We start from the raw sequence: 11,054 nt of genomic DNA, 5'->3' as shown, positions 1-11,054 counted from the left end.
GGGGGGGGGGTTGGGATTGTACTTTGTTTATATTTTGTATGAACGTAGTTTTCCATTTGAACAACAGGATTATGCTATGGAACGAACATGCTGTTAACACTTTTCCTCCTTACAGTTTACAGTGCAAAGCAAATAAAATTATCTTGGATGGCTTACATGGAGGATGTTCTACTGTAACAAACTGTAGAAAATCAAGAAGGACATTTCTTTGGAAATCTGTATGCCTAGGTGCTGTTGTTCTGCATGCAAATCCTAGCTTTTCAGTGTCATTGTTGGAGATGAAGGAGCCTGAGATGATCAGGTAATCTTACTTTAATTGCTAAATCAAAATAGAGAAGATGACGGATGATAAATGATGCACTTAGCAACTGATGTGATAGTGTTTAGGAGATGAAACTTCGATATTATCTATAGATATAAGGTCTATGATAAGAAATACATGAGTTCGCAAGTAACCCTAAGGGAATACTTGAGTTCGCAAGCAAACCTATCACTAATTGGAGGAAAACAGCGATAAATAAGCAAAATTTGGGCGAAATCAGCCCCAAAACGATAGATTGCAATAAGGGAAGCAAAGCAAAACACACAAAAGCAAGATACAAGTGATCCTCAATTCGAGAGGAGGATCGTTCTCTCCCAATCTCTAGACAAGATGCCTAGAGCCCAAGACGCCAAAGAAATTCCAAGAGAAGAACAAAACAAAGCCTGAAAACTAACCCTAGACCAAATCCCCTCATAATACCATTAGTTTTCTAATACAAACCTAATTCAAATCTTCTCATTCGAAAATTCCCTCTCCCCCCTAGCCGCCCACTCCTTCCCAAAATTCCCACGCGGGCCCCACGTCTGGGCGGAATCAATGGGGGCGGAACCCCTTGTTCCACCTTTTGTAATATCGAGCCGGCCGTTGGGCCGGCTCCTGGGCCGGTTCAAGATGAACCGGCGTATCAATACTGCCCTACCAAAAAATCACTTTGTCCTCAAGGTGAAAACTAGGAAACTGCTGTTTCACCCTCTCGTATGGCTCCCACGTGGCATCGTAGTCCGACAGATTCTTCCACCTGATCAACACTTCTTTTGCTCCCTCTTCTTTCTGACGAACACCCATCAACTCTAAGGGTACCATAATCACCTTTAAATTCTCCGTAAGCGTGGCCGGTAACTCTGAGCTGGCTGTGTAATCTCCAATGACTCTTCTCAGCTGTGACACATGAAAAACTGGATGAATAGTCGCCGTGGGTGGTAGTTTTAGCCGATATGCTATTGCTCCGATTTTTCTAAATATTTCATAAGGTCCAAAGTATCTTGGAGCGAGCTTTTCATTTCTCCTGTTGGTGACTGTCTTATGCCGGTATGGTCGGAGCTTTAAGAACACTTTATTTCCTGCTTCGAACTGGATGTCCTTCCTATGCCAATCAGCCTGCTTCTTCATAATCTGTTGAGCTCTCAGTAGCTGTTTCTTCAATTCCTCTAACACTCGATCCCTCTCCTCCTAGTACTCCTCCACTGAAGAAACTGGAGTATTGCTACTCCCAAAGTGCACCAAGTGAGGGGAGTCTCTTCCATACAACACCTTGAATTAGGGCTGCAAACGAACCGAGCCGAGCCGAGTATGTGAGTGTTCATGTTTGTGTTCATTTAATATCAGCTTGTTCAAGGTTGGTTCATGTTTGTTCGAGCTTTATTGTTTGTGTTCATGTTTGGTTCATTTAAATTAATGAGTGTTCATGTTCGGTTCATGTTCAGTTCATGTTCGTTCGTTTAGTGCTTATCAAGCTTGTTCGCAAACATATTTAAGAATTTTTTTTAACTATCAAACAAACACGTTCATGAACATATCTATGAACAAATACATTTATAATAAAAGCAATTGTCTATGTAACAAAAGCAATGATTATTTATATTTATTAATTATATAGTCAAATATTAATTATTTTTATTGAGCTTATTCACGAGTTCAAATTCGAACAAGAATCGAGCTTCTTATCGAGTTTAATGTCGAGCTTGTTCACGAACTTCAAATGATGTTGTTCGTGAACATAAATGAGCCGAACACATTAGTGTTCAAGTTTGTTTATTTAAGAATCGAGTATTTAAAATATTGTTCAAGTTTGTTTGTTTAGTTAATTAAACGATCATAAACGAGCTTTAATCGAACCGGACAACGAGTAGCTCGTCGAACGTTTGGTTTGCTTGCAGCCCTACCTTGAATGGAGTCATCTATGATGTTGAGTGAAAAGAGGTGTTGTACCGGTACTCCGCCCAAGGCAGCCACTTGGCCCAAAGCTTGGGTGCTTCGACACAAAACATCTTAAGTAGGTCTCCAAGCTCCTATTGACCACCTCTGTTTGGCCATCTATTTGTGGGTGATAAGCGATGCTCCTCTTCAGAATTGTCCCCTGTAACCTGAACAATTCTTTCAAAAAATGACTGAGGAACACCATATCTCTGTCTGACACGATTGCCTCTAGTACGCCATTCAATCTGACCACCTCTCTAATGAAAGTTGAAGCCACTATCACCGCGGTGTAAGGCTGTTGGAGGGGGATGAAATGCGCATACTTGCTCAATCTATCCACCACCACCAAGATCATTGTGAAGCCTTATGAATGGGGCAGCCCATCTATGAAATCCATGAATATCTCCTCCCATACTCGTTCCGGTAGCGCCAATGGCTGTAATAGTTCTCCTGGTGACATAGTCAAATATTTGTTCCTCTGACAGATCTCACACCTTGCCACCATCTCCTCTACATCTCTATGCATTCCCTTATAGTAAAGCTCGACTGCTAGTCTCTTGTAGGTCTTCTGCACTCCTTAATGGCCCCCAACTGCGCTTCCATGAAATTCCTGGAGTAAATTTGGGATATGGATCGTGGTACGGGGCATCACAAATCTTCCCTGGTACAGCCAATGTTTAAAATTGCGTATTCGGGTATTGAGGCATTTTTCATTCGTGAGGCGAGGCGTAAGCCTCAAGGCGTTTTGAGGCGTAAGCCTCAAAATCAAAAGATTGCGTAAACATAAAATGATAATTTTTTTATATACTAATGAGTGAATAATATAAAACATAAAAAAGCATAAGATATGAAGTGAAATCAAAATATCTCAATAATAAGAGAACATGAAATATAGTTTAACTCAAAATTATATCTTTCCCAAATCCCAGTATTTTTTTCATTAACATATAATTCTAATTTCCAAAAATAAATAGCAATGACATATCACATAAGAACTCATAAGTCATCAGCACTATAATCACTAAGGGGTTCTTCATTTGAATCATCATTATGGTGAACTGCTCTCTCTCCTTCCTCCTCTCTTATAGAGTCCAATGTCGGACATTTACTTCAAGATTTATGTAAGTTTTAATATATATAGCGTGAGGCGAGGCGGGCTTCAAGGCGGGCCTCAACCAAGTTGAGGCGGAAGCCTCATAAAAAAAAACTCGAGGCGTAAGCATCGAGGCGTTTTTTACTGGAATTGAGCAAAGGCGGGCCTCAAGGCGAGCCTCATATTGCGCAATTTTAAACCATGGGTACAACAGTCTGTCTCTCTTTAATGAGTACCCTGGATGGCTACCCTCCTCTTTCAACAAATCTGACCTGATCCTTCCCAATTCTTCATCTTTAGCACTTTCTTCCCTAATAGCATCCCAGTCAAGCATCAAAGCAATGAATAGTGTCAACGTCTGCAGCTCCCCCATACATCTGGACAAAGCGTCCGCCGCCTTGTTCTCCACCCCTGGTCTATACTGAATCTCAAAATCGTACCCTAGCAACTTGGACAAACACCTTTGATGCTCTTCCGTCACCATCCGCTGTTTCAGCAGGTATTTTAGGCTTCGCTGACCTGTTCTGACAATGAAATGTCTCTCAAGCCAGTAGGGCCGCCACTTATGGATGGCCAAGACGATGGCCATTAATTCTCTCTCGTAAACTAATTTCAGTCGTGCTCTAGTAGTCAATACCTGGTTGAAATAAGCAATGGGTCTACGACTCTACATTAGTACTGCACCCAACTCGTACCCAGAAGCATCTATATCCACAATGAAGGTCTGAGTGAAATCTGGCAAGGCTAGGGCCGACACCATAATCATTGCTTTCTTCAAGCTCTCAAATGCTGATGTGGCCGCCTCCCCCCATAGGAACCCGTCCTTCTTCAATTGTTCAGTGAGTGACCATGCTATGAAGTTGTACACCTTCATAAACCTCTTGTAGTAACCCGTCAGTCCTAGGAATTCCTTCAGATTTTTTGGCACTGGCCACCTTATCATTGCTTCAATTTTGGACTGATCTGCTGCGACTCCCTCTTTTGACACCACATGGCCCAAGTACTCTACATTGGCTTGTGCAAAGCAGCATTTCTTCAAATTAGCCCTCAGTTGGTGCTCCTGCAGTACCTCTAACACCCTCTTCAAATGTTCCCAGTGCTCCTCTTCTGTCCTGCTGTAGACCAGAATGTCGTCAAAGAATACCAGTATAAATCGTCTGATATAAGGTTTGAAAACCTAATTCATAAGGGCCTGGAAAGTAGCTGGAGCATTGGTGAAGCCAAATGGAAATACCAGGAACTCTTAAAGTCCTTCATGACTTCTAAAGGTCGTTCTGGTACATCCTCGTTCTTCATTCGGATTTGATGGTAACCCGGTTTCAAGTCTATCTTGCTGAAGATCATGGTCCCACTCAATTCATCTTACAGCTCGTCAATGACTGGTATAGGAAACTTGTCAGGTATAGTTTCCTTATTGAGTGCTTTGTAGTCCACGCAAAAACGTCAGCTGCCATCCTTCTTTTTCACCAACAGAACAGGGCTAGAAAAAGGGCTGATGCTGGATCTGATAATCTCTGCCTCCAGCATCTCTCTAATCAACCTTTCTATTTCATCATTCCGGAACTGAGAGTAGCGATAAGGTCGGACACTGATGTGCTACACTCCCTCCTTCAACACGATGGCATGCTCCTGCTCCCTCTACGATGGCAATCCCTGAGGTGGCTGAAACACCTCGTGGAACTTCTGAATCAACGGCTGAATGGACAGGGGTATGTCTCCTCCATCCTCCAATCTTGCTCCCTCCAAACTGTGCAACTCCACCAAATACCCTCCGCCTGCCAACTGGATATCTCTCACCATCGTTTTAAGTGAAACCCGAGATTTGGAAAGCCCCGCATCCCCCTTAATCACTACCTTCCTTCCATCCACCATCAACTCCATCGTGAGTGCTCCCTAATTCACTTTAGTGTCACCCAAAGTTTGCAGCCATTTCATCCCCAGGATGACGTCCGTGCTCCCAAGCTCCAGTGAAAGAAAGTCCTCCCTCACTTATATCCCTTGGATCCTCAGTCGCACTCCTCTGCAAATCCACTGGCCTTTCTCCACCTTCCCCATGCCTATCATCACTCCGTAACAGTCGGTGTCCACCAATCTCACTCCCAGTTGGTTGACGGCCTGGGTGGAAATGAAATTGTGAGTAGCCCCAATATCAATCAACACCACAACCTCTCGGTCCTCTATCTCTCCTTCACCTTCATAGTGTGATTCGTAGTGAATTCTACCACTGAGTTCAGGGAGACCTCAACCAGTTCCAAGTGTAGCTTCTACTCCATATCCTCCTCTGTCTCCTCCTCACCTCCCTCCTCAGTTACATCGTCATCGCAGACGGTGAGAACCTGAAGAGTTCGATCCTTACACCGATGTCCTGGTGTGTACTTTTCATCGCATCAGAAGCACAACCCTTTAGCCTTCTTCTCCTGCATCTCTTTCTCTGTCAGTTGCTTGAAGTTACCCCCATTTTCTCCTCCTGTCTTCTCCTTGGTAGCCTCTCGATTCCCTCCTGTTGCAGGACCTTTAGGTGCGAGATGAGTAGTCATCATCCTGTACGTGCCCCCAATGCTGCTACTCTTGGCTCCCTTCCCCAAATTCCTCTAATTTTCCACCAGTTGGGCCAACTTCATGGCCTCCCCCAAGTCACGGGGCATCAATACCTTCACTGCTGCTCGGATCTCCGCCTTTAAACCTTTCATGAAATTCCGCCTTTAACCCTTTCATGAAATTCCCCTCCAACACTGTATCTGAGAGTCTCTCCACCCTGCTAGCTAGATGCTCAAATTGCTCCCGGGTAATCTGCTACTGATCCCTCCTATGTCAAAGCAAAGAACTGCACATAGAAGTCTCCTCCCCGATCGGTTTGGAAATGCTCTATTATGCAGTCTTTAAATTCCCTCCAGTTCCTGATTGGCCTCCGTTGGTCTCTCCACTGAAACCACGATAGGGCTTTCCCTTCCAAGCACAATCCCGCTGCTGTCAGCTTCTACTCCTCCGTCAACCCATTGACGATAAAATACCGCTCTACCTTGTAAATCCATCCATACTCATCTTCTCCTTCGAAGATGGGCATCTTTAATTTCCTCACCTTCTGGTCACCACCATTTCCCCTGATTCTTCCATAACTTCCCCTTTCCCAAGTGCTCGGACCACCCCATGTGTCCCGTTCTTCCCTTGCTCTGCCATAGCCCAAACTCCCTTCGAAATCCCCCCTTCTGTCTTCAAAATCAGCACCATGGCGACCATAGTATCCCTCTTGGCGTTTCCCATATCCTCCTCTTTCTTCCCTCTGGACAGGCTCCATATTGGGCATTCTTCCTTCTCCTTCCACGATCTCCACCTCATCTTCCTCTCTACGGATTTCAGAGTTCTTATTTTTTCCTTCCATCCCTTTGGCCACTGAAGCCGCTGTTTGATTTTGAATCTCTAACATTTTTTTCATCATATCTCGGAGGTCGGTGATTTGTCCCTCCATGGAAGAAATCCTTTCCTCCACCGTCGTTTTGATTTGATTCATCTCCCCTTCAAGTCTTTCCTCCAATGCATCCACTTTTTTGGCCGCCATCAAAACCCGGCTTTTGTAGATTCACAAAAATAGGATTTTGGAGTAAAAAAACAGCAACTTCTTCCTATTTGGGGCGAGAAACTGCTGCTGGAATTCGTTGAAAACAGCCCTCCACCGGTCCCGAGACTTGCTCTGATACCAATTTGATAGGAAATACTTGAGTTCGCAAGTAACCCTTAGGGAATACTTGAGTTCGCAAACAAACCTATCACTAATTGGAGGAAAACAACGAGAAATAAGCAAAATCTGGGCGAAATCAGCCTTAAAACGATAGATTGCAATAAGGGAAGCAAAGCAAAACACACAAAAGCAAGATACAAGTGATCCTCAATTCGAGAGGAGGATCGTTCTCTCCCAATCTCTAAACAAGATGCTTAGAGCCCAAGACGCCAAAGAATTTCCAAGAGAAGAACAAAACAAAGCCTGAAAACTAACCCCAAACCAATCCCCCTCATAATACCATTAATTTTCTAATACAAACCTAATTCAAATCTCTCTCATTCAAAAATTTACTCTCTCCCCTAGCCGCCCACTCCTTCCCAAAATTCCCACGCGGACCCCACATTTGGGCGGAATCAAAGGGGGCGGAACCCCTTGTTCCGCCTCCTGTAATACCGGCTCCTGGGCCGGTTCCTGAACCGGCGTATCAGTCTATAAATGAAGCTTTCATACTCAAAGCACAATATTATGTGCAAGGCCTTTTGCTTCAATGCACAAATGAGAAGTAAAGCTGTGCTTTTCTTAACTGTAGCACTCCTAACTCATTATGTATAAAAACCACATTAAGTAATAATTGTCAAAAAATATAATGATTTATTTAGTAACAATTAGTAAACATAAATTAATTAATAAATGACTTAAAATATGATATAAAATTGAAAATAAATGTGATGGATAAACCTAATTTCAAGATAAACTTTGATAGTGAATATTCAAATTAAAAATTCTAATGATTTCTTTTATGCATAAAAGTTAATAACAAAAGATATTAAAATAGTGTAGTGGTTTGATTTAATATTTAAAAGCTTTAAGATTCCATAAAAACATATTTAACTCATAAAAAAGGCTAAATTTAAATGCATAAAATTATAAATTTCATAAAATAAACTAAAGAGACTTCATTAGTCATCATCATATCTTTCATTCACATAATATCTTTCTTCATCAAGTAGAATTTTTTGATCCTCAAAATCTTCATCGTCTTGTTCTTATGATTCAATCTCATTTTCTCCTTAGATAATAACAAAAGTGATTGAAGCTCAAGATGAACTAGCTCTCATTATATATGAAAGTCCTCTTGTTTTTAACCTAATTAAGACCACCTTCAATCAACTTCTCTATATGCCTCTTTAATTTATCTCCAAGCTAGATGTTTGTCAACAAAACATTCCCACCGCACCGAAAATGTCAATGCATCATGTCTTGATAATTGGATTTGATTGACTCAAGTTGCCTTTTAAGTTGAGTTTGGGTGGGCCATTTCTAATCTTAGTCATTTGAACTTGAACAAGTTACTACCCTTGCATAGATCTCTAGCTTATCATATTTAGGTTGTCATATTGGCTTTCTAGTGTAAATGTATGTTGTGTTCTTGTCAGGCAAAACCATGCCTACATATTGCTTTCAGAGATTTACATTATTCATCTACTAACCACACATTAGTCTCATCTTTTTAGGAGAATAGATGTTCCCCCCTCTAAAATAATACCTGATATTAAATCTGTTAGGTTTGATGGTAAAAAAATTCATGTTTTGCATTTAGAATACATGCACTTAGAGATTAACCTCATATTATATACTAACCTCCACAATAGTAGCTTCCTTGTTGTAGATTTTTTTTTTAAATGTTGAAGTAAGAGCATGTTATTAGGGAGGTCTACCTCATAACTATTGTCCATATTTGTTCTCAAGTGTTATTGTTTCAATTTGAAGAATTCAGGTATCAAAAGCTGAAAAGTGGAGTAAAAATTGAAGGTATTCCTTATTAATAATTTGTTTGTCAAAATATCTTAGTTACATTATGTAAAAATTGAGATTTCTTATATTTGTTGTTGTTTTTTTTTTTTGTGTAAGAAATCGTAGAAGGGGAAGGGCCAGAGACACACGAAGGAGATGTAGTTGAAATTAATTATGTTTGTCGACGTTCAAATGGATACTTTGTACATAGGTAAATACTTAATGACATTGTTTCTCTTTGTTTCTATAATTTTTACGCTAGTACTTAAATAGCATTTTTTTCTATGGACGATAGTATTTAAGCCCTGAGTTGTCAAGTAGCGGATTTATTTCTCATAATGTTAATGCTCTTTCCAGATTAGTGTTATTTCTCGATATATTTCTCTATAATTCTCATATTACATTAACTGAGACTGAAATAGTTATCTTTATAAATCATTGTTATATATTTCTCTATTGATCTTAAAAATAAATCTTTTTTGCCATTAATTGCGGCCTTTTTCCGTTATATGGTGTACATGTAATCTGGTATAGCACACAGAATCAACTTAGCGGTGAAAGCAAGCCTGTGATAATTTCATTGGATGGAAAGGAGGTCAGTTACTTGTTTCTTCTGCAACCGTTGGTTTTCAAATTACAATTGAATATGCATTTTGCGTTTCTATTTTATCACTTTCCATTTAAACAATCTGCATCAATTTTTTTTTTTCGATAAAGGAAAAGATGTATATATATATATATATATACAAAATAAATTTTTTATTCTTATTTTTGATTTTGTCAATATATTTCATTACTCGGTTAGTTATGTTGTTATTTGTCCTACTATAGGTAATTCAGGGCCTCAAAGATGTTCTGGTTGGCATGAAAGTTGGAGGTACTTTATCAAATTAGAGCTGCTATTTATTTCCTTATGTTTCTTCTTTGTTTCTATTTGTACCTGTAAGATCGATATTGTTTTGAGTTACATTTGTCACGACCCGACCCGACCGGGACGGATCCCGCTCGCACCGGGTCGCGACACGGAACGAACCGAACAGACTGACCAGGATCTGGCTTTGGAATTTGCTTACTGAACTAAATCTTCCAAATTATTTCAACTCAAAACACCAACACACAGAACAGACCAGAGCTACTATGAATCATCAAATGCAGCGGAACAAATCATCTATATTTTTCTTTCTTTTCCTCAAAACAATCATCTACAAATACGGTACATGGCTAACAAAAGAAATACAGAAGAAAGGCCATGACCGTACAAAAAGCAAAAGTACAAAAGTACCTATCACAGATCGGACTCTGAACTCTAGTCCTGGACTTCCTTCCCTTTCCCAGAACCTGAAAACCACCAGAAAACGAGAGTGAGCTCAACAGCTCAGCAAAGCAACAAACCTCCAATCAAAATTCTCAGACTTCAAAACCAAAAACATCAGATCCAAATCCAAATCAGAAACCAAAACAGAATCAGACAGATATCGGAATCTTCGTACATAAATCATAGTCGGACAATTCATAACAAAACAGATCAAATCAGAACAGATACGGACATATCAAATCAAAATCAGATCAGAACTGAAACAGACATATATCAAATCAGAAACAGATCAGAATGGAACAGATCAGAACAAACATATATCAGATATATAATTAATAGCTAAATTCCCTGAAACTGACTGAATCTCATAGGATCCAGGCCCCTTATATCTCCCTTTGTGCTCACGGCACCAGAACAGATGTGCTTATCGCACCAGAATACATATATAGTGCTTATAGTACCTAAACAGATTTCCTCGGATCCGGAACAGAACAGAATTCAGATTGAGCTCATTTCAGATTTCCCAGACACTAATTGAATCTCATAGGATCCAGGCCCCTTATAACTCCCTTTTTATAGCATATACAAATAGCATATCAATTCAGAGAAATCCAGACAAAATCAGAAATCAGACAAAAATCGGGCAGCACAACGGCAGTATACGGAATTTACACAATTTTTCCTGAAAATTAAAATTCACCAAATTCGCACAGAATATAGATAATGACATTTCAGAACATTTATTCTACTGCACAGACAATTTTCAATTACACAGAAAAATCCAGTCGACTTAAAACACCGTCGAATCAAAAACACCCGGACAAAAATCTTCAAAATATAGTCAAAACGTGCACACCCGGCACAGCAACAATATACAAAAAGTTACGCGGTAAAA

General features: G+C 40.3%; 1 protein-coding gene across 1 annotated transcript in view; it reads left to right on the top strand.

The window, feature by feature from the left end:
* Positions 1-11,054, top strand: part of LOC110111260 (peptidyl-prolyl cis-trans isomerase FKBP16-1, chloroplastic) — a gene marked incomplete in the record, with an annotated part of 29,882 nt that overhangs the window by 18,665 nt on the left and 163 nt on the right. The window contains 5 exon segments of the mRNA XM_020843040.2: positions 116-301; positions 8,828-8,862; positions 8,962-9,055; positions 9,379-9,439; positions 9,676-9,721. Of these exon segments, the coding sequence (XP_020698699.2) occupies positions 116-301; positions 8,828-8,862; positions 8,962-9,055; positions 9,379-9,439; positions 9,676-9,721 (422 nt within the window).

The sequence above is a fragment of the Dendrobium catenatum genome, unplaced genomic scaffold (genome assembly GCF_001605985.2).
Source record: "Dendrobium catenatum unplaced genomic scaffold, ASM160598v2 fragScaff_scaffold_970, whole genome shotgun sequence".
NCBI classification, from domain to species: domain Eukaryota; kingdom Viridiplantae; phylum Streptophyta; class Magnoliopsida; order Asparagales; family Orchidaceae; genus Dendrobium; species Dendrobium catenatum.
Note: the sequence above shows the minus strand (reverse complement) of the source record. Positions and strands in the feature narration are given on the sequence as shown.